Consider the following 24,974-nt stretch of genomic DNA (forward strand, 5'->3'; position numbering starts at 1 on the left):
CTCACCTTTCTCAATAATTAATACAATTTTCAATATTATATTAACTATTATTATTAGTTATTCACCGTTTGTTGTTCACATTCCAGCCACAAGAGGCTCCAGAGGTTTGCAAAGGGGGTTTTCACCATTTTTTTGGGAAGAATATTTAAACCAGACATCAATTTATAATTTGGTTTTTTCTAAGCAGGCAACCTGAAGATTAAATAAAATGTGGGAAAAAACGTTTGATTTTCTCAAATTAAGAGGAAGAATTGCCCAATTGTGTCTAAATAAAGTTATAGTTTAGCCACTAAGTTATTTTAATCCTAACTCTTATTTAAAATCAGCTTGCCAATAGTCACAGCAGAATCTTATTTTTTGTTCTTTTTCTGAAGTTTACAAAAACAAAACAGGCTCAGATTTAAATTTTATTAAAGAAAACAGATCAGAGGCTTGAATCCAGTTGAAAGGGGTTTGTAAAGGCAGTTTAATTTGGACAGTTTTTTAAAAAGTGCGTGTTTAAATATTTCAACTAAATCCTGCAGCTCCAGCAGCCTCAACTTGGAACGAGTTTCTTTTTACTGCAAATATTAAAACACACAAACAAGTCCGAAGTCTCTTCATTATTGGATTATTTCTGAAGTTTAAAGTCTTCAGTCTTTGGTCTTTGAGGCCTTTGAGGAGGCAGAAAGCTGCTTATTTATTTCTACACATTTTCTCTCTTGAATCCTTAAATGTTGCGTACGGTCCTTTAAACATGAATACGACCTCTGGAGGAACAACTGGAGCATCCAATACGTCATGTTTGGTTAAAGAGATCATTTATGGGTTTAAATAAAATAAATGTAGACCTTAAAAGTCTAAAACCGGTCTATCAAACCGACAACTCTATAAAATAAAGAGAAGAGGATGCATTAAAAAGTACTTTTCTAAGATAAAGCTGATAGTCACATTATTTTATCTCATGAAGACACAAGAAAATTAGTATGTCATCAAAATCCTTAAAGTGTAAAAATATCTTTAAGTGAAATGCTTACCTACAATTAGAATTTACACATAAGAAAAGTCAAATACATTTAGTCCCACAAAAAGTTATAATCTTCAAAAAATTCAATGAAAAATAAATCATGTGAATACAAGTTGACAAATACCTCAACCTGAGAATGATTATAATAAATCGTCATGGTGAAAATATTTAAGGGTTCAAAACATCCACATAATGTAAAAAAAGATGAATAACTCACTATAAATCTATACTCTAAATAAGGACTTTTAGTATTTAAAAGCTGAAATAGAATTAGGTTGCTATCATCTATGTGTGTATTTATGTATACAATTAATTCATTAGAGGAATTAGAGAGAATTATAACGCTTTGAAAGGTTTCTATAAAAGTGAATAAACAGCAATAAAGACACTAATTAGTCTGTATAATTACATCAAGTACCTTCAGGAATATTTCACTAACTTAAAACAAGTTAGAAAATAACTATATATTTTAATTCTAACACAAAACAGGATTCAAGAGATTAGAAACGTCATGAGGCAGATAGTTTGGGGGCAAGATGATGTCATTTAGTTCAATAAAAGGTTATTGTAGTTAGAATTGTCTTTATCATTTATCTAGAGTTGAATGACATGATTCTGTTTGAGCCTCTTTAATTTATTAATTCAAACATTAACACAGAGGCCTTTAAACTGAATACAGTAGAAATATAATCTATATACAGTTAATACCAACTCAAATAATAACGTGCCGTTAACGTTCCTTCAGCTGGACCCGGATCCCATCCGCGTTAAATCCGTTAAACGGTTTGTTTCCTCCCTCTGCGGACCGGGTGGAGCTCCGCGGAGGTCCCGGTTCCTCCCGACGGTTCACCGGAGAGACGAAGCAAGAAAGAAAGACAAAAAGTACTACCCTGCGCGGAGTACGTGAAGTGACGTCAGCAGCAGGTCAGCAGGTGATTGGCTGCTGGACTTTACGCTAAACCGAAGAAGGTTGTTATGACTTATTTAAAAAGAATAGTAGCAAACATCCGGAAAAAGTCATTTAATTTAATTTAAAGTCATTTAATGAAGTAAAAACCATGAAGAAAAACAAGTTGGGAAATTAAGTTTCCTTAAGTTGTTTAGATTGACTTTTACTTTTATTTGATTAAAGTTTGAAAATATAAAAAACATTTTTCTCCGATTAAATTAACTTTTAGTTCAGTCAAAACAATTAAGTTTATACATTAAAAAGAAAATGTAATTCAAATGTTGCCGGTGTTTTAGAACAAAACCAAGATATTCAAAATAAATAAAACATGTAAAATAAATGAAAGATTTACGTCTTGTGGTTTAAGAAAAAAAGATCAATGGCGCGTTTCCAGATTTAAAAAGTATTCTTTTACGAAATGTGGTATAAATATCCGGATTAATACATTTAATTACAACATCGATGTAAAAGCGTAATGTAAAAGTTTAATGAAAATGGTTTTAGAACCTTTATATAATAGAGAACATTTAGTTGTTTTACAGAAAATAAATATTTTCTGGGCCTCAAAACTTTTACAAAAAGTTTTCCAACACGCAAATAAATCAAAGTATGAATTTTTCACAGCAGCCAACATTAATATAATAAATGAATCCTGTAAAACCAGCTCATCTTTAATCATTTATTAAATTCAGCAGAAAGTGAAGCTCAGAGTTTAAACGCGTGTGTTCCTCCGCGGGTCAGAACCTCCACAGGAAAGTAGTTCCAGAGAGATTTCTCACCTCCGTGATGTCAGCCTCCTCCTGTTGGCTGCGTGGGGGCTCCGCCCCTCCGCCCCCCCTCCCGTACGCGCAGAGGGAGTCTCCAGTCCGGCGGGACAAGGCCAACTCGTCTCCTCCTCGCAGCCGATCAGCCGGACGTCTCTCAGGGAGGGGGACGCAGGCCCAGAGCCGCCGGACAGACCAGCAGGACGCACTGAGGGGGAGGGGGAGGGGGGGGGGGGGGTCCGCACCATGTCCTTCAGCCCGAAGCACTCCACCCCCTTCTCAGTCATCGACATCCTGAGCCCGATGGAGGACAGCTACCGGAGGTTCGGAGCCATGGATCCCGCCGCGGGGAGCCTCGGGTCCCACGTGGGCGCCTACCGGCAGCAGCAGGTCTCCCAGCCCGGTACGCAGCAGCAGCACCACCCGGGGCAGCAGCAGCAGCCTCATCTCCATCACTACCACCACCATCACCTCCACCACCTGTCCTCCGCCTCTTCATCCTCATCCTCCTCTTCCTCAGCAGCCGCCCTGGGACCCGGAGGGCCCTACCAGCACCAGCACCAGCACCACGGGCCCCACGGGGCGCCGCAGTTCTCCGGGGCCGTCGGAGGGTTCTTGAACGTCGGAGAGCTTCCGTCCTACCAGGAGACGGCGAGGGGGGGAGGGGCCGCAGCGGCGTGGTACCGAGACCCGGAGCCCAGATACCCGACATGTAAGAGGGGCTCCAGTTACAAGTCGCCTTCTTCTAATATGGGACGAGTTTAAGGGAATTCTTTTTGAAGCCCCATTTTCTACCTTTATCTGCATCGATTAAGACTTCAAGTTTAGGCACTAAAACCTAATTATTATTTGATTAATGGGTGGATTCATTAAAAACAGTGTTTGATTATCAAAGCAACTACAAAGGGCAACAATCCATTCTTGTAAATATTTTAACTCTTAATGATGTATAAAGTAAACAGTAAATAGCTCATATTTTCGCCTCAATAGCAGATTTAAAACGTTTAATTTATAGAATTGAAAGCAAAACGTTTAATCGTTTCATTAAATTATTTTGGGTGTATTTAATATTTCAGTTATTGTATAGAATATATAAAAATTATTTCTAAGCGGATTCATCAAGGACGTAATGTTTGTTTTCTGAATGTAATTCATAACGTATTCATTCAACATAATTAAAGGATATAAATGAATCTTTTTGCCTTTAAGTCTCCAGATTCATGGGCCCCCCCCCCCGGGATGAACGTGACCGGCTTGGACTCCACCGTCAAGTCCCTGGTGACGCTGCACGCGGCCCCGCGCAGGAAGCGGCGCGTGCTCTTCTCGCAGGCGCAGGTGTACGAGCTGGAGCGGCGCTTCAAGCAGCAGAAGTACCTGTCCGCCCCGGAGCGGGAGCACCTGGCCGGGATGATCCACCTGAGCCCGAACCAGGTCAAGATCTGGTTCCAGAACCACCGCTACAAGCTGAAGCGGCAGGCCAAGGACAAGCAGCACGACGCGGGTGGGGGCCCGTGCGCGACGACCCGCCGCTCCTCCTCCCCCCCCTCCGTGTCCCCGGCCCTCCCCAAGAACGCCAAGGCCTGCCGGAATGACTCCGGCGGCGGCTCCGACCTGACGGGAAACCGACAGAGCAGCTCGGGGGAGGTCATGGCGGTGACCCCCCCTCAGCAGCAGGTGAGCCGGCTGTCCTCCACCGAGGAGCTGGACGACTTGTCCCCGAGTCCCCCGCTGGGACTGCACGGCCACATCAACATGACGCAGACGGACGCGGCGCTGATCGAGTACACGAGCAGCGTGATCGGCTCCAATCTACTGTACGGGAGGACTTGGTAAAAAAGGACAAAAAGCTTTTAATTCCTTCCCGTGCGTAAAGTTCTGGTTCCTTTACGCACGCAGGACTCAAAAGACACTGCGTGGTTCGAGCCACACGGCGCGGACACGAAGCTGCACATTAGAGCCTGGGCTTCCTCTTCAGATGGACTTATTGGTCTTTTTGTGACGGACGGATGTGACTGCTGGTGCGTTCAAACCGTCAAATCTCACGCGAGGAATATTGAGGATGAGGCGCGCGCACCGCGCTTCAGTCACGCGCAGCGCTAATTAAATGAATGGAGGTTTTATCAATAAGTTAAAAAAAGAAAGTGAAGCAATAGTGTGCAGCCGTTTCTCCGTTTGGATTTAAACGAATTGAGAAATATTTTTCATTGGAAGTAAATCAGTAAATATTCTTTTGTCACAACGTCTTTCAGAATAAAAGAATTTCATTTTGGACTTTAATGTTTTTGTTTTGTTGAGTCTGACGCATTTACACAGGTTTTTAAATGATATTTGGAACAATTATGGCACGATTTACAAACTGAGTAAAAACTAAAAATACTTCAGATTATCTGCAGTGCAAAATATAATTTTTCCTTTTGTGAATTAATTTAAAGTATAATTAAACATTCATGAAATCTTTACTGTAAGAAAAATATAATCCCAACATCACAATGATTTTTTTTATTTTCTTTGTGAACACTTAAAAGATTGGTCTGAAAAATAAACACAGCGAGATACTTCGTACTTGACGCACTTGTATTTTACAAGTTTTTCAGGCCCTTTGCCGTTAAAGAAAAAAAAAAAAAAAGACACGTAACCAAAAATCGCCCCCCCCCCCCATGAAAGTCCAACATTACTGGTTTAGTTCCAGTTGTATCTCCTGGATGGAGGAGGAGCCGGGTAACCTCTGCCGGAGCCGTAGCCCTGAAACACAAGACACCAAAGTTAGAACAAAGGAAATAGTGTTTTAAAAAGGGATTTGACATTCGTAATAAAAATATTCTAATTTTCGTTCTCGCACCGTCACGTGGATTAAAAAAAAAACAAAAAAAACATCCATTAATTCATTGATCCTTCATCCAACCAAAAATATTTCATTATGACACCTCTTAAGTCAAAGAATTAAAGTGAAGATTCCTTAAACTAAACCTGAAAACAAAGGCTTGTTTTATGTTTAAAGAAAAACATCAACAGAAGAAAAAATTATATACATTTACAGATTGAAGAGAAATATTTAATTATGGGCCCAACGAAGTTAAAACCTCTTACTGAGAATTACATTTATTTAGTTATTGGTTGTTTATTTAAAACTTACTGGTTGTTCACATTTTATGATTCAAACAATGAACTTAAAAAAAAGTATTTATTTTTTTATAAGTTTCTCATTTAATTTGAGAAACAATGAAAACCTGCTTTAAATGCTTGTTTTTAGGTTGTAGCTGTGGACCAATCAGAAGACGGCCTGCGAGTGTGTTCATCTAAAATGTTCAGTTTCTTATCTTGAAAATTTAAAACTTAATTGTTTGAACAAAGAACCTTTTCATTGTTTCTGCTCAGTTACTCATTTAAGTATTAGATTAGAAAGTATTTGTGGTTTTAAAGCAAAAAGCTTCTTATAAAACAGTAAATTGTTGGGAAAATACTTGCTCACTCAAGGACTTTAACGGAGCCAATCAGGTGGTTCCCCCTTCATGACATCACAAACTTCAAACCTCAGCACTTTACAAAAGTTTTTAATCAGGCCACCAGTTTGAAGATGAAACTGACTCCGCCCACAACTCAGCGGTTGGTAACGGTTACCATCGGCAACCGTTTGAGGAGCTGGAAACCAACCTCAAGTTGACACTTTGTTTACAAATGTTCCAGATAAAATAAGGTTAAAAAAAAAGATCAATTCTGATATTTATTTTATTACAACTCAATTAATATTTCAATATATTAAGAGACCATAAAATTAAGAACAAAGTGATTGAACTGATGAACCAGAATTAAAGAAACAAAACGGCCGTCTCCATGGCAACCGAGAGCGGCTCCTACCTGGTGCGGTTGCCCCCGGTTGTTGGGGCGATCTCGCCACTCCTCCCTGCGTCCGTCGAAGCGCTGCTGGTAGCCCCCCCCCGAGGAAGCGTCCGGCGGCGGCGCCCCCCCGCGGCTGGCGTTCTGCTGGTACGCCGACGGCTGCGACTGCACGGCCCGATCCCAGCCGTGCCCCCCGCGGCCCCCGTACGCCTGCTGCTCTCTGGAGACAGCAGATTAACAGCTGTAAGCAATGCAGATGTGAGGACTTCCTGTGTGATGGGAAGAGCCCTCAAGGACAGGAGGAAGGAAGGAAGGAAGGAAGAAGGAAGGAAAGAAAAGTACATCCCGACTAATGTGTCAAAGCTCAATAACTGAAGACTCAGAGCGACGAGGACATTTCAAAGCATCGAGCTTTGATTTCATTAACGAGGAAGCTTTTACTTTGAAGGGAATCAGGATTAAAGGACAGTTGATGTCAGACCTTCAGTCTTTAATGAACTAAAAGTCTCCATCAGCAGCTTTTTAGCTTTTAATGATTCATTGCTTTGTAACATCTACATTAAATCATTTCTCTTCTCAGTTAAAACAAAATACTTTAAAAAAAGAGAATAAGTTATGAAACGTTTGACCAAAGTATCAACTCATTCTCCCTCTTTAACATAATGTGCCCCCCCCCCGTTAAGCAAGGCGGCTCAAAAAAAATAAATAAAAAAAATATATGCAACAGTGATATTAAAAGTGTCCTCCTGCAACAAAGAGGGAACTTCTTTCTCCCCCCCCCATCCCTCATTACTGAACCATGTCACACTCCGACCAGCGCCGGACTTAACCAGTAATCTCCTCCTCCCCCCCCCCCCCCCCCATTGGGCCCGGTCCCGAGCAGCTAAAGAAACTGTTGTCAGTGGGTCCTAATAAGCAGTGACCCAGGGTGACGAGCAGCCACAATGGGCCTGTAAAGTTGAACCTGATTAGGACTTGTGGGGGGAGGGAGGGGGGGGGGCAGAATCAGCCTCCAACAGCATTAGTGATGCCTCATTAAGCTGCACAAACCTCCTCGAGACAAATTTGTTTTAGAGCGACAGAGAGAACCCCCCCCCATGATGGACACAAACCAGTTTAAATGAGACCAAATACTGTTTGAGTTGAAGGGAAGAGAAGCGGCGGGGACTCACCTGGGGGGGTACTGGGGCTGCTGGAAGGGAGGCGGCCCCCCCAACAAGCTGCTGTGCCGAGAATCTACGAGGACAGAAGATTTATTACAAAGAACACGGACACCAACAAGTCAGCCTTCACCTCCAAGACGTCATGAAGAACCACCATTTCATGTCAGAGCGGATCAGTTGTCATGATAAACGGGGGGGGGGGGGGGTCGGGGGGGGTTTAGCAGCACATTTGCATTTTTTGTTCAGAAAATGCAGCATTCAAGGCGGCAGCATTGTGGACGCCTCGAGTACTCGAGTCCATCGCTTCACAAAGACACTTAAACAGCATCAAATGGGAGCTAACGGCTTCTTCCAGATCCACCGTCGCCATGGTGACGACCAGCTGCCAGCCGTGTGTGTGTGTGTGTGTGTGTGTTTTATTACAACAAAGTACTGCGTGGACGTACTTTCTAAACATGAAATCATCCATTTTAAGTGTTTCTAACGTGTGACGCAGAACTCTGCTCCTTAAACAAAGCCAGTGATGTTTCCTCAGAACAGGTTCTGGTCTCTGTGTGGACCTCATGAATCCACCCTTCAATCACACCAATCTGAGCAGTGGCATCATGTGGGGGGGGGGGGGGGGGGGGGGGCGGGGGCGCGCCTGAAGTCATGAAATCAAACTATTTATTGAGTAAGTCCAGTAATTAAAGGTTTAAGTTGTGGTCAATCCTTCAGATGACGTCACTACGCAGATGATCCTTTAATCACTTGATTCTCTTAAATAAATAAAAATAAGATTCTATACTTTCCAGATGTCACTGATGCCGCTTTGGATGATAGAAACATCATTTTTAATTATTAAGGGTTTATTCTCTACGAAGCATCATGAACACGTTCACATGCTTCTGATTAGCTTAGCGCGCTAACACGCTGAGCTAACATGCTAAGGCTGTGAGCATGTTAGCATTTAGCTCACAGCACCGTGAAACGAGAGAATGGGAAACTCAAGTTTCACTTTGTGGATCTTTATCAGTTTAGTTGGAATAAAATGTAAAGCTATTTATTCTGTGAGGAGCCTCCAACCCGCTGAAGATTAAAGCCTAAAAAAGGACTCCTTCAAACGGGAGAAAACACAAAATAATCCAGCGTCTCTCAGCTGAAAGCAAAAGTGAAACAATTAGCACAGACATCATCATCCTGTTTTATGTTTGATTATCTCCTCGGCCAACAAACTCCAAGTGGACCACCCAGCCGGCTCCAATTAGAACCCGGACCCTCGGCTCCTCTTCCCCCCCCCCCCCCGATCACCAGGGGACACCTGTCAATCTGCTTAATTAACTCTGTGTGTGTGTGGGTGTGGGTGTGTGGGTGTGTGTGGACCTCCAGCCTGAGCCAACAAAGGATTACGCTTTAAATCCTCTAAACATGCTGCGGACACTGTATTAATGCGGGGGGGGGGGGGGGGGGGGAGATTACAACAGCACTAAACAACTAAACGTCTCTCTGCCTCAGTTATTTGAGAAGAAGAAGAAGAAGAAGCAGGAAGTCAGACGGACGATTCATCATCTCTGACTACGTCCTTCACTTGGATATCGATGGGGGCCCAAATTCTGGGTTGACCTTTGACCTCCAGTAAAGGTTTCTGTAGCTGCAGAAACCAGACGAAGCCTGTGAGGTCGTCCTGATGGTTTGGTCTTTTTGAGGGGGGGGGCTCACGTGTATCCGCTGGCTGCCCCCCAGCCAGAGCAGCCATTATGTGCAGTTGTTACTCTCAAGTGGTTTGGGAGTCTGGAGGCTTATCGGATCGCCGGACCAATCCGTTACTTTGCTGCCCCCCCCCCCCCCCCCCCCAGTTCAGATTTGGTGTCACTGCATGTCAAAGGCAATAATGGCCGCCAGCAGAGACTCCCCTGCCGGTTATTAAATGGCACACAAAGCCCCCCCGCCGCGGCGTGTTGACACATCCCAGCGGGAGCCAGTGGGAAGTTAACTTTGGTTTCAACCCTCTTCACAGCGCATCACACGGGATGCTTTTATCAGGGGGGGGGGGGCTGCACTATGTCCAGCAGAGCTACTCCAACTGTCTCATTACCTCAGCTCTCACAACCCTAATCAGCCCAACTAACCCCCCCCCCATCCTCCTAAAATCACAAAAGCCCAGAGCTGGGGGGGGGGGGGGGGGAAATCGGATCAGAGAGAAAAGACTGCAGCCAAAACGATTCAAAAGGTTCAGAACTTTAAAAACCCTAAAAATCACATGAGGAAAAACTTTAGGTTTAGAAAATCTGCTGAAATCAATATCATCAAAATAACTAATAATCATCAACAAGACGGGAAGAACGTTTTAAAGAAGATTATGGTGAATATATTGGGACCAGAATAATAAGTAGAGTTGTAATGAGATTCTATTGTTGAGCATCAGGCTGGATGAACCTCCACAGGGTTAAAGGTCATTAACCTTGGAAGCAGGAATGTCAAAATTGGGATTACGATGTGAAGTGCTTTCTAAAACTTAAATAATGTATATTTTTGCACTATTAAGTTCAACTCAGCAGCGACCTTCAATGCGGTTAAAGCTGCATCCTGTGTAGTGACCAGCAGGGGGCGACTCTCCCATAAATGTCTATTTATTCCCTCAGTAAAACATTGTAAACATGAGTTTATGGTCTCAAATGTTCATTTAGTGAATGATGGTCCATTTAGAGTCAAACCGACCATAAAGCATGGGGGTGCTTTAGGGCGGGGCTTAGTGGGATTGACAGGTCTACGCCTTCACCAACCCAAATATCACACATGTGTCCCTCAGGAATCGGCGTGTTTCTTACGTTGGAAGGTCTGGTGGCCCCCGCTGTGTGGAGGCCGGTAGTTCCCCCGTTGGTACATGTTGGGCGGGGGGGCGTTGCTGTACTGTCCTCCGCCGCGGCTCCGGTTCACACTGTGACTGCAGGAAGAGAAGCTGTGACGTGAGACTCTTGTGTGGGAACCTGAAGACCAGCTGCTAGGGTCCAGACCTGCTACTATGGACCATCAACACGCATCGCGAGGAGTCTCGCCTTAGTGCCGGGTCACAGTCCGGGTTCCTGTGACCCGGTTTGAAATAAAGCGCGTGTAACCTGTAAGCTTCTACTGCTCCTTTATTCCTGCAGACGCTTTAAAGTGAGCAGACATCTGGTTGGTGATACTTCTGCATCTTCTGAGCAGCTGCCGGTTTCAACCCATGAAGTCACATAACTGCCGAAATTACTGAATTAATGACTTTAGTTAAGCAGAAAAAAAAAATTGGAATCCATTCGGTTCCTTCAAATCCGTGCATAATGAATTCCAGTCGGACCGAGCCAGATGTTCAATTATTCACATTTCCTTGATGATAATAACGCGTGGAGGAGAGAGAGCTTAGATCATAATCAAGGATGGCTGCTTAATGGGGAGCCTCGGACACGTTTTACATGTTAAACGGGCGTGATGCAGAATCAGCAGACAGCGTTTCCACCTTTAACCCGGCTGACAGGCAGCTGTGAGGAGACTCAAACCCTCAAACTAACTTATGGACGACAGCTCATCGGCTGTCGGGATATTAAACACCAGCAAAAGGCCCCATCGGTTGGTTTAAGGGCCTTAAGCGGTTGCCACGGCGATCGGTGGGTTCAGGTCATTGTTTGGATGCATCATGGAGTCATTTTCCTTCTCGCCGTATTTACTCGTTTTCACGGAGTGCTGCTCGATGCGGAAAGTTTGATCAAAAACAAGCCCATTGATTATATTTATTTCACCTGATAAAGTCTGAGACTCAGTTGAAGCTCTTTAGAGGTCAAACCAAGGACCTCCAGAGGAACTCACCCCAGGGCCCTGAAGCCCGACTGGTCCAGGTGGGCCTGCTGCCGGTGCTGGTTGAAGCCCAGCTGAGGCCTCCACGGCTCCCGGTTCCCCTTCTCCCAGTCCCCCGGCTTCAGAACCTTGTTGGGCATCCTGAGAAAGAGAAAACCAGTCACAGCTCCTCTGACGACTAACGTGAGAACACTTTAACAAGCAGCTCCATGTTCCCTTAAGGAAATGGGTCGTGCAAATGGAGTCATTATAACCTTCACATGATGAAACAAACAGGACATTTACACTCTGAGCTGATGGCTTTGTTCGATTCACAAGCTGCAAAATACATAGAAAAACCTGAAAAGGAGAGTCGATATTCATTCATGCAGTTTGACAAAAGGAAAAGGTCCTCACTTGGCTCCAGGAAGGAGGACCGCCTTGAACACAAAGTCGCTGGCAAAGTGAGGATCTTTGAACTTCACCCTGAAGAGAAGAAGAAGATCAGTTTGAAGACCAAAAAAGAAGCTTCCTTTAGCTCGCTTTTCCATCTCCTGCTTTAAAGTGCTGCTGAACACCTCTCCATGAAAAGGGCAAGACCACAAACATGGCGTTACCAATAAGTAATCAATGTATCTAACAAAATGAGTCTTATTGATTGATGGTGTATACACACACATCCATCCCTCCACATGTACCCTCACATCTCCTGACACTTCCTTGACATGTTCCTTACCCGATGGCGTGGTTCTGTGCGATGTCCCTCAGCGTGGGGATGGGGGACGCCACCGGCCTGCGGGACAAGCGGCAGAGCCAGAGGACCATCAGAACACGGAGCAGAGGAGAGACAGCGTGACGGCAGGCGCCTCCTTACTTATCTGGTAGAATTGGGTCGTCATCAAGGTTCAATGTTCCCTGGATTCCGTGGCAGAGCTCTGCAGGGATCTCGGTGTCCTGAAGCAGCGGAGGGGGAGGAGTCAGCGTTTAGTCCACAGAACACAGACGCTGTCACTTTCAGGGCAACGAGTCAATCAATCGTAACGTTGACTGTGAGAGGACCAAGATCACTAAAAAGATCAAGCTCAGAGTTATGAATCTACTAATCAGCATAAAGACTACGTTTCCCGTAAAGGTAGAACAGGAAGTAGAGGTGGAGGAGTTGTGCGTTTTGTCACCTCGTGAGACTCGGTGCGGTAAAGCTCGTGGATGAAGTCGGAGAGCGGGTGAGACTTCTGGAGAAACATCACGTCGCTGCCGAGGCTGTTCCTCCTCACTGCGGCAGAGGAGACGCACAGAGACACGACGGTTACTGGGGCGATAAAACAAGGAGATAGAGAGGGAGGGAGGGAGGGAGGGAGGGGGGTCGTTGCTCACCCTCCTCAGGCGTGAGGTCGGGGTAAACGTCCGCCAGAGACGCCCTCAGCCGAGCTTCGTCCACAAAGGGCAACAGGGCCACACCTTCAAAATAAGAGCACACAGTGGAACTTAACATCTCTGTGTGCCACAATCGGGTCATCAGGAAACGAGGCCGTATTGGCGCTGGTAGAGACCTGTCAATCACTGTAGCCCCGCCCCAAAAAGCTTCCTCTGCTTGACCATCATTCACTAAATGAACATCATGCTGTATTGAAGACTTGAAACTAGAGACTGAGACCATAAACTCATGTTTACAATGTTTACTGAGGGAAAAAATCAAGAGAGAAGTAGTCATTTCCTCATAGACGTCTATGGGAGCAGAGGAGTCGCCCCCTGCTGGTCACTACACAGAAGTAGAGTCATTTCCTCATAGACGTCTATGGGAGCAGAGGAGTCGCCCCCTGCTGGTCACTACACAGAAGTAGAGTCATTTCCTCATAGACGTCTATGGGAGCAGAGGAGTCGCCCCCTGCTGGTCACTACACAGAAGTAGAGTCATTTCCTCATAGACGTCTATGGGAGCAGAGGAGTCGCCCCCTGCTGGTCACTACACAGAAGTAGAGTCATTTCCTCACAGACGTCTATGGGAGCAGAGGAGTCGCCCCCTGCTGGTCACTACACAGAAGTAGAGTCATTTCCTCATAGACGTCTATGGGAGCAGAGGAGTCGCCCCCTGCTGGTCACTACACAGGACGCAGCTTGAGGACGTGAAGCTTTGACTCACCCTGCCAGGCGTATTTCTTGCCGTTGAGATCTATGGCGAAGTCGTCGGGGTAGAAGTCGATGATGGGGGAATCCTGCACAGAAAGAAGTAGTGTGAAACATGACCACCTGTGAATCGGCTGCACCACCTGACCGCCTGCTGCACCCGACGCTCACCGGGCTGCTCATGAGGCTCCGCCATGTGGTTGGCAGGAAGTTGCCGCTGGCGGCAGGAAACACTCCCATCAGCTGCTCCAGAGGCTTGAACTGCCCACGACAACATGAAAGAGTCATTTAAAAGAGTCACTCCGATTCAACCAGGTTTCATCTGCATTAAAACAAGATTTTACTCCTTATTGTCATGCAGGACAGAATGTAAACATGTAGAACACCTTTATTTTATATATAATGTATCATTTGAAGGGATCTCAATGATGTAATTAAGGGATGTTGTGCTGGGATGTTGATTTACATAAAACATGTAAAAGCTCCATCTTGTTTTGCACTTCCTTTGTGTTCCAAGTGGGGGCTTCAATCTAAATGCTGATGCCATTATTCAATGGCCATCACTACATTCCAGCTGAAGCCTTTCCTGCAGAGAGCTGCAGGGACGATCTTTTTTGAAGCGCCACAGGAAGTCACATGATCGGCGGAGGAGGGACGCTTCCACCACCGTGAGGTTGAGATTTAACTTCATCTCCACAACTGTTCAGGCCGAAAGGTCACATTCCTTTGGAACTCTGCCAGCTCAAACCTTTATTTAAAACGGCTAGACGTGCAGAAACGTCTCCTCCGTTCTCACCGGTTTGGTGTCCTTCTCGAAGTCCGTGAACATCCCTTTGAGGTCTTTGAAGTCGGAGGCGAACGGCGCGTAGTGGAACGGGAAGTACCACTTCCAGGAGGCGCAGCCCTGCAGATCCAAGCGGGACAAACCAACACAGGTCCAGTATTAGCCGTGAAAATAAAAATAAAAGCTTTTCTTTGCCCTTCTCCCCACCCGCAGAAAGATTAAAATCAAATCTGACCGGACTAATGGTGACATTTAAAAACCTCCACGGGGCTGAATCCCAATCGGGGGGGTGAGAAGTAACTTTCAGACTTAAAATTAAATAAGTTCATAATAATGAAGGCTGTTCACTTCCCACAATCCACCTTCACTCATTCACATGATACGAGGCCTTCAGAATAAAAGCTTGATCTCACGGATCATCGATGTTAAAGCGACTAAATGTTTCACCTGGAGGACAAAAGTCCTTCGTGACCTTGGTGACCTTGTCAGTTTGCTTTAGACTGAAGCTGATCAATAGTTCTGTTATAGATGAATTATCATTCTGATCGATTAAGTCAATGTGACGCCAACAAAACGTCCAGAAGAATTATTCCTAAAATGAGAAATATATACATTTGTGAATATTCAACAAATGAATGTTGGCGACTTTTAATGATCTTGTTTTTACAACATTTAAATCAGATTTGATCTGAAGAAATTCGTTATAATTAACCTTTAAATACAGTTGGTCTTCATTGATTATTATAGTGTTTCTCCCCCCCCCCAAAATAACTTTTGGTTCATCTAGTCTCGTGGCATTAAAACATCGGTGTACGACTGTTTGAATTAGGAGGCCCGAATAAGTATTTACATAAATACAACTTTGCCAACATGTATTCAGGAAAGAAAGTGGTGGTTTGGGAAGGTTTAAGAATCAGGGTCCTTTTTATTAATAATAAGATTTGAAAACGGCTCTAATTCAGAGAAGACTTGTTAAAAAGATCCACGTCTCCACTGAGACCTTCTTGAATCCTCCGTGCTGCGGCTCGGATACGTGACGTTAACCCCCCCCCCCCCCCCCCCCCCACTAATGAATTCCTCCAGAAGGGCCCCCGTGAGGGGCTGGGTGCACACGAGGAGTCGACAGAGCCGTGCATATAGACAGCTCACAAAAAGCCCCCCCCCCTCCCCCCAGAGCCCCTGAAGAGGGCCCAGCAGCGGATTGCCTCACTTCCAGATAAAAGATCTATATTTTGCAACAATAAAAGACGACTTTTATTGAATCATTGCACCACAAACATCGACGACTCCTGAGACCATTTAATCTGGTTCAGTTCAATGGAAGCTTTGCAGCAGCTTCCTTATTATTTTAAACCTCTCTTCATAGATTTGGTTCTATTGAGAGGAACGAGGACGGGTTGTAAAGCTCACAGCTGTTGGAGGGGGGCGTGGTACCTGGTAGTAGTAGCGCAGCACCCAGCAGAGACCTTCCACGTAGGAGCGTACCACCTTCTTCCTGAAGTCCTCGTCAGACACGTCCACGTCGAACTTGTTCTTGAAGTACCTCTGCTTCCAGCCGTCCTCCCACAGCCTGAAGGAAAGTCAATAGAGACGTTCTCACTCCAAGTTCAATCAAAGCGTTTGATTCATCGTCACGTCGATCGATCACGACGTCAGAGGAGCTCAGGTGTTTAACACAATCCAGAATTTAAATGAGGAAAGTGGAGTACAATGATTGATAAAAGCACAAAATGTAAGCAAATGTCTGTAGCCACAAACTGTTTAAATTTGACAAATTCAGGGTTTTAAAAAAGAAATTCCATCATAATATTGATAAGTTGTCGTCTGTCGATCACACAATAAACGATGCGTTTGCGTATTAAAGTCTATCCGATGAAGGAGAAGAAACAAAGGTGCAGCTGGTCCAGTTGAGCGGCTTCGACTCCTCGCTCTGCAGAACTAAAGGAGGCCGAGCATCTGCCGCCATGAATAGAAATTTACCACCAGGATTTAGAGGCTTGGACGAGTGCGTCAGAGGAATTTACTGGAATATTCCTGCTTTCCGTATTAATCACGCACAGAGGCATGTGTGTGTGTGTGTGTGTGTGTGTGTGTCATTAATGAGCGATTCTCTCTGGTGGAGATCTTGGCTCGTCTGAACATTCATGAACTACTCAGCCTGCTGCACATCAAGTGTCGAAATATTTTTAACCATTAAATCTTTGAGGAACCGAATTAATTATTCCAGACATTTTTTTTTTTTTTATAAGGGTTTTAAAATATTTGGTCTTTTGGAACTATAGATTGAGACCATGAGCTCATGTTTACTGAGGGAATAAATCATCGAAGGGACCAGAAGAGTCGCCCCCTGCTGGTCAGGTTCTGCCAGAGAATGGATCAGATTGAAGAGCTTTTGTTAAAGAGCTTCTCTTAAATACGACTACTGATGCGACCCGTCATGACGGACTGAAAGGACGGCCTCCACCTGACGGAGGGAGATCTCTGCAGGCGTCGCTTTCAGAACCCTGAAATGAAACGACGTGGACGGTTTACCGGACGTTGTCTTCTGGCTCCGGCTCGCTGTCGCTGTCCTCGTTTTTCCTCTTCGTCCCTCGAGCGTCGGCTCCGCCGCTCGGGCCCGCCGACGCCTGCACGGCGAAACCCAGGAGGATTCAAATCAAAGCCCAACAAACGCCATCACAGGTCACCTCCACTTAAAAGGTCAGGTCGCAAAACAACATGGTTCAAAAATAAGACATCTTTGTATATAAAATTATTCTAAAATAAATAAAATAACTTTATACAGCCAGAATATCTGTTGGTTTTAGTGTTTTTTCAATTTTTATAGAAATAAATCAGCCCAATCTGTGACAAAAATGGAGAAACTAGCCAATTAATTGTTAAGTGACAGTTTTTAGTCACAAAACAAAGAAAAGCAGTTATTGTAATAGTAAATATAGAGTGAGGATTTAACATTATATACATATATTCATCACACAAAGGAATAGAGAGCTTGATAGAATATCAAACTGCATCCACTCTGCTGTTTAAATGAAACCAATGGAAATCTTCCCCAAAGCCTTTGTGTCATTCTTCATTCATGTGCTAATGCGGCCGCCTGCTGAATGGAGACATATTTAAAGGCGTCCGTGGGCGGCTGAGAGCTGAAGGACGACAGAAGCCTCCGTCCACCGATGGGGGAGAACGGTGCAGAACGGTTATTTCATGCTCCACCGACACAAAGAAAACCCTCCGGAGCACACAAGTCCAGGTGTGAACATCCAGAGGTTCAAGTTTTCCACCTGAGTCACTGGTTTGTGTGACTTTGGTGAATCTGAACTACGGACAGTCAAACAGGAGCAGATCAGAGTCCTGACAGCAGCTTAAATATTACACCCCTAAAGGTGCCTGATGGTTACCAGAGACACCAGAGGATGGTTCTCATCTTCCAGCTGAAGGCTCTTTGTCCATTTCTTACTAGATATTTGGTCATGAATTAGACCAGGACTCCTCTGGCTGACGGGTTCATGTTTTAATGAAACGTTTAACTCACATTGCCACCGTTCTTTATGGAGGCCTTCAGGGACTGAGCAGCATCCTGAAGTAAAGAATAAACACTTTGGATAATAAATGTCTGCCAGTTTATTACTAATTAACTTTTTGTAGACCCAGAGCTCCAGAGGGGCCGAACCTTGTTGTGCTGCATCCGCATGTCGAAGGCCTGATGGCGGGCGTTCTGGACGGCCTCGGGTCGGTCCCTCCTCCCGAGGGCCTGCGGGGCGAACTGTCCCGTGGTCATGTAGGCGGGGCCTCGCTGCTCCTGCGCCTACACAGAGGGAAATCAATCAATCAATCAATCAATCAATCAATCAATCAACTCTTTGTTACAGACTCAAGGTCCAGATAGTACAAAAACAGAAAATATATATATATAATACAAACAGGAAATAAATCATCACAATCACATATAATCTTTAATTGTTCGGATTATCAATGAATGTAAATTATATATTAAGTTAATCTTACATTTAATTAATTCTAAGTATGAATATTGAAATATTTGATTTTATCTGATCACTAGGGTAAGAAAACCTAATAAATAAAAGCTGTAACAATACTTTAATTTCATTATTTGGACAAACAAAAACTTCTATATTGTCAAATATGAAATACTGGTTTTGATTTATAAAATATTTAAAGAACTATGCAGGACTGTCTCATGGTCCCTCTGCAGTAACACTAGTTCCTACACAGGTAACAGGTATTTAAAAATCATCTTCGATTAACATTAAGCTGCCATTTAAATGAAAACAAATTAAGAAGTTCACTCACCTTCATCCTCTTCCTCTTCTCCTTCATCCTTCTCTTGAAGCCTTCCTAGAAAGAGGAAACAGGAAGTTCAAATGTTATTCAGCAGAACGTCATTCTGTGACTTCCAGACAAAGTCGAGTCTCACGTCGTCCTCCTTGCGCTTCTTGAAGATGTTGTCCTCGGCGACGCCCACCGCCTGCATGATCAGCTCCACCCGCTCCAGGTTGACGTAGCCGTTCTCCGTCAGGTAGCCCTGAAACACGCCGTCAGAGGGGGGGGCTTTAAAAACAGACCGATTACCCACGACAAGGGAAAACAAAGGAAAGAAACTGGCTGTGAAACTCACTCCGGTTTTGTGCACCACGTCTTTGTAGATGTTGACCAGCCGGTCGATGGCTCCCTCCCTGAGACACAGAGAGGTGAGGGACAAAGGGGGGGGGGGGGGACATTCAACAGACACTTCATTGAAGGCCACGTATCTGGATCTTTGTAGATTCAAAGTAAAAGCTTTGTAATAAAGTAACGCAGGAGTTTGACCCTGAAACGCATCGCGTCAGGGGGGGGGGGGGGGGGGGGGGGGGGTGTCACATGGCCGTGTGGACACGCCGCCTCCAGGTGAAAAGCCCCAAGAGAGTGTGAACTGTGCCGCGATTGGACGATGCTAAAAGCCTCGTTCAGTGAATTAACGTGGCATTAATGTCCTGCGAAGTCTTATAGGTTTATAAAATCATAAATGATTGAGTCCGTATGCAGAAGAGGAACAAATGTGTAAAAGCACGAGTATATATTTAAACGGAGCGAGCTTTCTGCTTAAAAACACGAGGCCCGACTCTCACCTGATCTCCAAGGACGGCAGGTGAGGCAGGAAGTCGTTCCCCACAAAGAAGCACATGAAGACCCAGTCGTCGATGCTCCTCTCGAAGTCGAAGGGAAACGGCAGGCTGGCCATGGTCAGCTCTCTGGCCAGGTACTGGACACACATTGATTAGAGGCCATGGAAACAGGGAGAATCAATTATTACGGTTACTCAATGACACTTTGTTGGAACAGCATTAGTTTTTAAATCAGCAATAATGCAATTGATTTCCACCGATGATGAACATCTCACCTCCCTCAGCACACACAGCCGGATGAATATGAACTCCTGCTCAGACACCGGCATCGAGTCGGCAAACTCATCGTGCTGAAAGAGGAGAAGAAGACATTTGTGACCAATTTCTGGTTAGAAAAAAAAATGGATGAAACAATAACATTTTCCAAATATGACCGAAATAAATGTGTCATTGACAAGTTAAGATCAGCTCACCTGGCCCTGCTTCTCTCTCGCCGTCCCCTGACAGTCTTTGATTTCATGACCCATCTGTCCGCAGAGCGCACAGGGGCGGGGCTTGTTGGGTTTAAACTCCTCCCTGATGATGGTGAAGTTCGGCTCGTGGGTAGCCAGGCCCAACATGATCAGATCAGCTGATCAACCCGACAGAAAGGAGGCGTTTAGTCTGTGTTCCATTCAAACATTTCTTTCACACGTTAGATGCGTGGCGGCTTACCGTCGGCTCCACACAGGCAGTGGTGCGTGTTGGGGTCGTGGTTTGGTTGAGCTGCCAAAGAGAAAAACAAACGTCAGGCCGAATATTTTGTGAGTGTTGTAGTTATTGATCATCATGTCGGTCAGCTGTACCCCTCTGTCTCCTGATGTAGTCCATGATCTTGTGTTCCCCTTCACCGGGAACACTGGCGTCGGACAGGAAGACCTGGAGAAGAAAGACGACTGATGCTTAGTGACTGAAACACGGATTAACGGATTAAAATGCACAAAAAATAAAGGCGTGTAAGGTTTCCCTCACCGTGACGTTCTTCCATCCCGGATCATTGCTGAGTCGGTCTGCGACGTAGTACCGAAGACACCGAGCCAGGTTATCCATGAACTCTGTTCCCTGCAGGCAAAGGAAGCCAAATCCTAATTAATACATATACACACACTTTATTTAGCTTGGAGCGATAAACCGGATGAGACCGCACCAACCTTTACAAGTAATGAATATAAAAGACTGACTAGACTTACTGGTGTGATACAGTTGCTGTCAAATCTCTCTTTAATCTCATCAGGTGGAAGATAACCTCCTGTTAAAGAATTAAAGTTTGGTTACATGAAGGGTTAATATTAAAGAAAGAGAATCACACAACAAATGTCCACAACCATCCGAGGGTCGAGTCAACAGACACACACACACACTCTCTCTCTCTCTCTCTGCATCACACACACACTCTGCATCACACAGACACTCTGCATCACACAGACACTCTGCATCACACACCTCTTCCGAGGATCTCCTCCCTGATGCGATCCTTCTCCTCCACCAACTCCACGCCTTCCTTTGAGGCACGAAACCGCCGAGAGCGCTGCTGGTTCATCTTGGCCCGAGGAGCCTGGTGGAGGTGAACGGGACATTTATTATTGTCATCTCTACTCGGTCATCAAGCCAGTTTCTCTGCCTACATTAATACAAATAACAGACTATTAGGAATAGAAAGGATGAATTAGAATAAGATCAAAGAGGAGACTTCACAGAAAGCTTTATATTAATTTAATCCAAACTTCCCCCCAGCTGGAGGATGGCTGAACGCTACTCACCACGCCATCGATGGCCATGTAGAGAACTCTCCGGGGACGGACAATATTGAAGAGACGGTCGATGTACTCGAATATGGAGACCATCATCTCGTCTTCGTTTTTGGGAGCAGGCCTGTGGACAGCAGAGATCAATCAGTCTGAATAGACTACAGGACGGATTCTAATGATACTGATCTAATGACCGTTATTCAGAAGCACCGGCGTGTTTATTTATTGATTCATGTCCCAAACGCATTAAAAGCTGTTAGAGACCAATGGGACATCTTCACGTTATTTTATATTTGTGACCAAAAACCACTGAATCACAGAAACAAACAGACTGTTAAACAGAGAAAGGTCCCCACTTGTCCTCTGGATGTGTGCACGGGTGAATGATCCCGTTCATGTCCAAGTACAAGTTGTCGAATTCCACCTCGTTGGGGTTCGGCTTGGTCGTATCCACTGGGATACGAACTCCATTACATTCTTTACCCTGGAGAGAAAAGGACGAGTCACACAGAGAAGACGTTGACTGAACACCTCACTAAAGCTTCATCAGTCAGCTCGTCGCAAACATTCCACACATACAGAAACACGTCCTCCTCCACATCGGATTTTAGATGTTACTGTCATTGTTTTATTCTCTAAGAGACGTGATTGTTTGTCGGGAAGAAACAACCGCGTAGTTTTGTTTACAATCTCACCAAACGGACCACGAACTTCCATTTATGAGGCTATAAACGTCCCAAACTCCAAAGAAAACACACGAACGACACGCGACAACAACGCGGAAGACGCATATCGGTCTGTAACTGGTATAAATATATGAAAGGAATAAGAAATCACGCGTTAAAGTCTTCCCGCAAACGACGTTGTCGGTTGCTAGCTAGCATGCTAACCACTTACCTTCTCCTCGACACAATGCACAATTATTGACGCATATTTTCTGCTCAGCCAACGGAAAAACGCCGGGACTCCCATCTCCGGTAGAATCGTTTATCTGTCAGCCACTTAAAAAATTATAAATGATGTCTTGAGAAAAACAGTTAAAATAGCTAAATTAAAACTCGAGGTTTGTTGTGAACGAGTGGGCTCCGGCTACATGCTGTTGGCCATAGCCTTTAAGTACTGCTTCCGGTTCACCTCGGCTTTATCCGGAGCGTTCCGGAAAAACACAGCGACCCCAGCGACCGCATGCGGTACTGCAGCAGTCAAGTCTGAAGTACATTGTCAAAGGATGGAGTAATTATATCATTTACTTTTAAGTAAATGTACAACTACTACATTGTACAAAAATACCTGTAATTAAAGTAAACGTTTTTAGAATACTACTTTGGAAAAATTATGCTCGTATAAATCATAAAAAGTATATAAATGTTCTACTTTCAAAAACCATAAGAAAACATTGTTACAAAGAACGCTTGCAGATTGATTGTCTTAGTTTTATAAAAATACTTTAATTCCAACAATAATGAAAATATTTCAAACGTTACATTATGTTCCTCTGAACAGAGGCAATGCAACATCACATTTAAGGGTAATAACTTTTCACAGAGGAGGGGGGGGGGGGAGGGGGAGCCGCAGTGTTTTTACTGCAAAGAGCTGCTGATGGAAAACAGCTACAACTACGAGGCCATTTTAATATTTACACCAGAGCGGCAGGTATAGAGGAGGGAGAGTGGAGGACATGATGTGAGTCACACAAACATCTCTCTCCCTGCCCCCCCCCCTCCCTCCTCTCCCCACACAGAGGATGCATGCTCTGAATTCATGCTGTGCATGCGGTTTGAGAAGTGAGAGGAGCAAACAGCTGATGGAAACCAAAGCGAACCTTCTTTAATTCATCTCCTGCGACACTCAGGGGACCTGAAGAGGCAGAGCGCCCCCCGCTGGTGGAGTTCCACCAGTAAGTTCCTGCCCATCGACAGCAGGAACAAAGACTCTCCACCATGAAGGCGGATTGTTGCCTTTTCGTCGGTTAGCTACACAGCAACTGGATCAGTGAGTCCACTGATTGGACGAGGCGACGGGCAAAGTGCTTTAATTGAGCGAAATCTGTTTCAATGAAGGCTCACCTGAGAGGAGGCTTACCTGAGAGGGGGCTCACCTGAGAGGGGGCTCACCTGCGAGGAGGCTCAGCTGAGAGGAGGCTTACCTGAGAGGAGGCTCACCTGAGAGGAGGCTTACCTGAGAGGGGGCTCACCTGAGAGGGGGCTCACCTGAGAGGGGGCTCACCTGAGAGGAGGCTTACCTGAGAGGAGGCTCAGCTGAGAGGAGACTTACCTGAGAGGAGGCTCAGGGTAATTACGTCTTCATGGACTCAAACCAGTAAGACGGGACCATCGGCGAGGTCACGAGTTGATTTGATCATTTGTATGTTTCATTGTACCTGAAGCTCGTTGTCATTTGATACTCGTGGATTTCTAAATGTTACTCGTAGGTTTTCCTCCTACCAAAAGGTGCAACGTGGACAAAAACACCTTCATGGACAAACAAAGAGAGAGAGGCCTTTCCTTTGTGGACCTCTGATATGAATGTAAACCACAGCTGAAAAAATACAATATCTGACGGGTCCAGAGCTGCAGAATCCAGAACGTTCCACAGGAAGATCAGAAAAGAGTGTTTCGGTGAGCAACTTTCATATTTCAAAAAACTCAGGTGTGCAAAAATACTCCTCTTGGATAAAACAGAAGCACACGGGGAACACTTTTATTTTGAAAAATCAGAGCAGATAAAGTCAGGTGAGAATTTATTCTTCTAATGAACTTTGCTTCCGTTTAGAAACTTTAACATAAAAAACACTCCGCTTTGGTCTTATGCTAAAGCTAAGTAGCTGATTTCATAATGAAGATGACAAAAGCAACTCCAGTTGCACAAGAGAGTCATCAATCATGTTGTAAGTTGTAAGAAGTTATGAAATACAAATAAACCACTAGATGAAACCAGTGGATGGAGCAGCGTTATCGAAACCTTTCAGACGTCTTCATCTCAATAACTGAATCTAAATGAGAAGATTTGATTAATATGAATACAAAATAACGACCCCTAGCGCGTATCTGGTGGGCCTTCGGAGGGCCCCGACCCCCGTGTTGGAAACCCCCCCCCAGAGGCGCTCTCTTCTCTTCCTTATTGGCGCGGCTGAACCAGGAGCTCGGGGAAGCCGGTCTTCCCGTCCGTCTCTCTGGTGAACAGCAGCTGCGACGCCTCGCCGACCACCACCTCGGCCGTGGTGAACACCTCCAGGTCGCCGAGCGCGTGGCCCCCGACGGTCCGCCCCTCCCCGTCCGACAGGCACACGTGGAGGTGGGCGTCCCGGTTCAAGGTGCCGACCAGCGAGACGATCTCGAAGCGTCCGCTGAGGTGGAGCACCTTAAACATGTATTCATCAACCATCTCTTATCGTATGAATAGTTCAACACATATATTTCTCCGCCTCAGGTACCTCGTTGGTGTTGGTTGCCGTGGCGTTGGCCAGACGCAGCGTTGCCTTGGTAACGCTGCCCACGCAGGTGATGATGAAGGGCGCGCGCAGTCGCCGCTCGTCCACGAAGGCCTGCAGAGATCCCAACAGCTCCTGACCCGGACCGACCCGGATCACGTGGACCTGCAGGGCCGAGCCGCCTCCTGCTGCATTCTGGGAGAATATTAATAATATTATAA

The 24,974-nt window shown here is 45.2% G+C and overlaps 3 protein-coding genes across 4 annotated transcripts in view; 1 reads left to right on the top strand and 2 right to left on the bottom strand.

Moving 5' to 3' along the window:
- Window positions 1-2,963: 2,963 nt before the first annotated feature.
- Window positions 2,964-5,160, top strand: nkx2.4b (NK2 homeobox 4b). The gene is given in 4 exon segments (XM_037449607.2): window positions 2,964-3,122; window positions 3,240-3,431; window positions 3,929-3,945; window positions 3,947-5,160. Coding segments are annotated over 4 exon segments (972 nt in total). The 5' UTR covers window positions 2,964-2,965; the 3' UTR covers window positions 4,553-5,160.
- A 43-nt stretch (window positions 5,161-5,203) lies between these two features.
- Window positions 5,204-22,434, bottom strand: xrn2 (5'-3' exoribonuclease 2). Of its 2 annotated transcripts, XM_037449604.2 has the most exons (31): window positions 22,221-22,434; window positions 21,680-21,807; window positions 21,336-21,447; window positions 21,019-21,130; window positions 20,766-20,824; window positions 20,548-20,637; window positions 20,382-20,454; window positions 20,251-20,301; window positions 20,010-20,167; window positions 19,812-19,886; window positions 19,540-19,673; window positions 19,050-19,107; window positions 18,849-18,956; window positions 18,725-18,769; window positions 18,084-18,218; window positions 17,946-17,990; window positions 16,946-17,040; window positions 15,848-15,983; window positions 14,426-14,533; window positions 13,801-13,890; window positions 13,646-13,718; window positions 12,880-12,963; window positions 12,681-12,778; window positions 12,380-12,459; window positions 12,242-12,298; window positions 11,923-11,991; window positions 11,539-11,667; window positions 10,527-10,642; window positions 7,729-7,792; window positions 6,575-6,776; window positions 5,204-5,461 (listed from the first exon to the last, which is right to left on the bottom strand). In XM_037449604.2, exons 1-31 carry the CDS (start codon window positions 22,293-22,295, stop codon window positions 5,399-5,401), a joined length of 2,922 nt encoding a protein of 973 aa, XP_037305501.2. In that variant the 5' UTR covers window positions 22,296-22,434; the 3' UTR covers window positions 5,204-5,398. The 2 variants fall into 2 exon arrangements, with proteins under 2 accessions (XP_037305501.2, XP_037305502.2); XM_037449605.2 differs by lacking the exon at window positions 17,946-17,990.
- A 1,569-nt stretch (window positions 22,435-24,003) lies between these two features.
- LOC119195416 (bifunctional protein GlmU-like) overlaps window positions 24,004-24,974 on the bottom strand; it is a 1,631-nt gene continuing 660 nt past the window's right edge. The window contains exons 2-3 of the mRNA XM_037450342.2: window positions 24,757-24,948; window positions 24,004-24,683 (exon numbers count right to left, since the gene is read on the bottom strand). Of these exons, the coding sequence (XP_037306239.1) occupies window positions 24,441-24,683; window positions 24,757-24,948 (435 nt within the window). The 3' untranslated portion in view covers window positions 24,004-24,440. The remainder of the gene's footprint in view (window positions 24,684-24,756; window positions 24,949-24,974) is intronic.

This window comes from Pungitius pungitius, chromosome 20, assembly GCF_949316345.1.
Source record: "Pungitius pungitius chromosome 20, fPunPun2.1, whole genome shotgun sequence".
Lineage (NCBI taxonomy): Eukaryota > Metazoa > Chordata > Actinopteri > Perciformes > Gasterosteidae > Pungitius > Pungitius pungitius.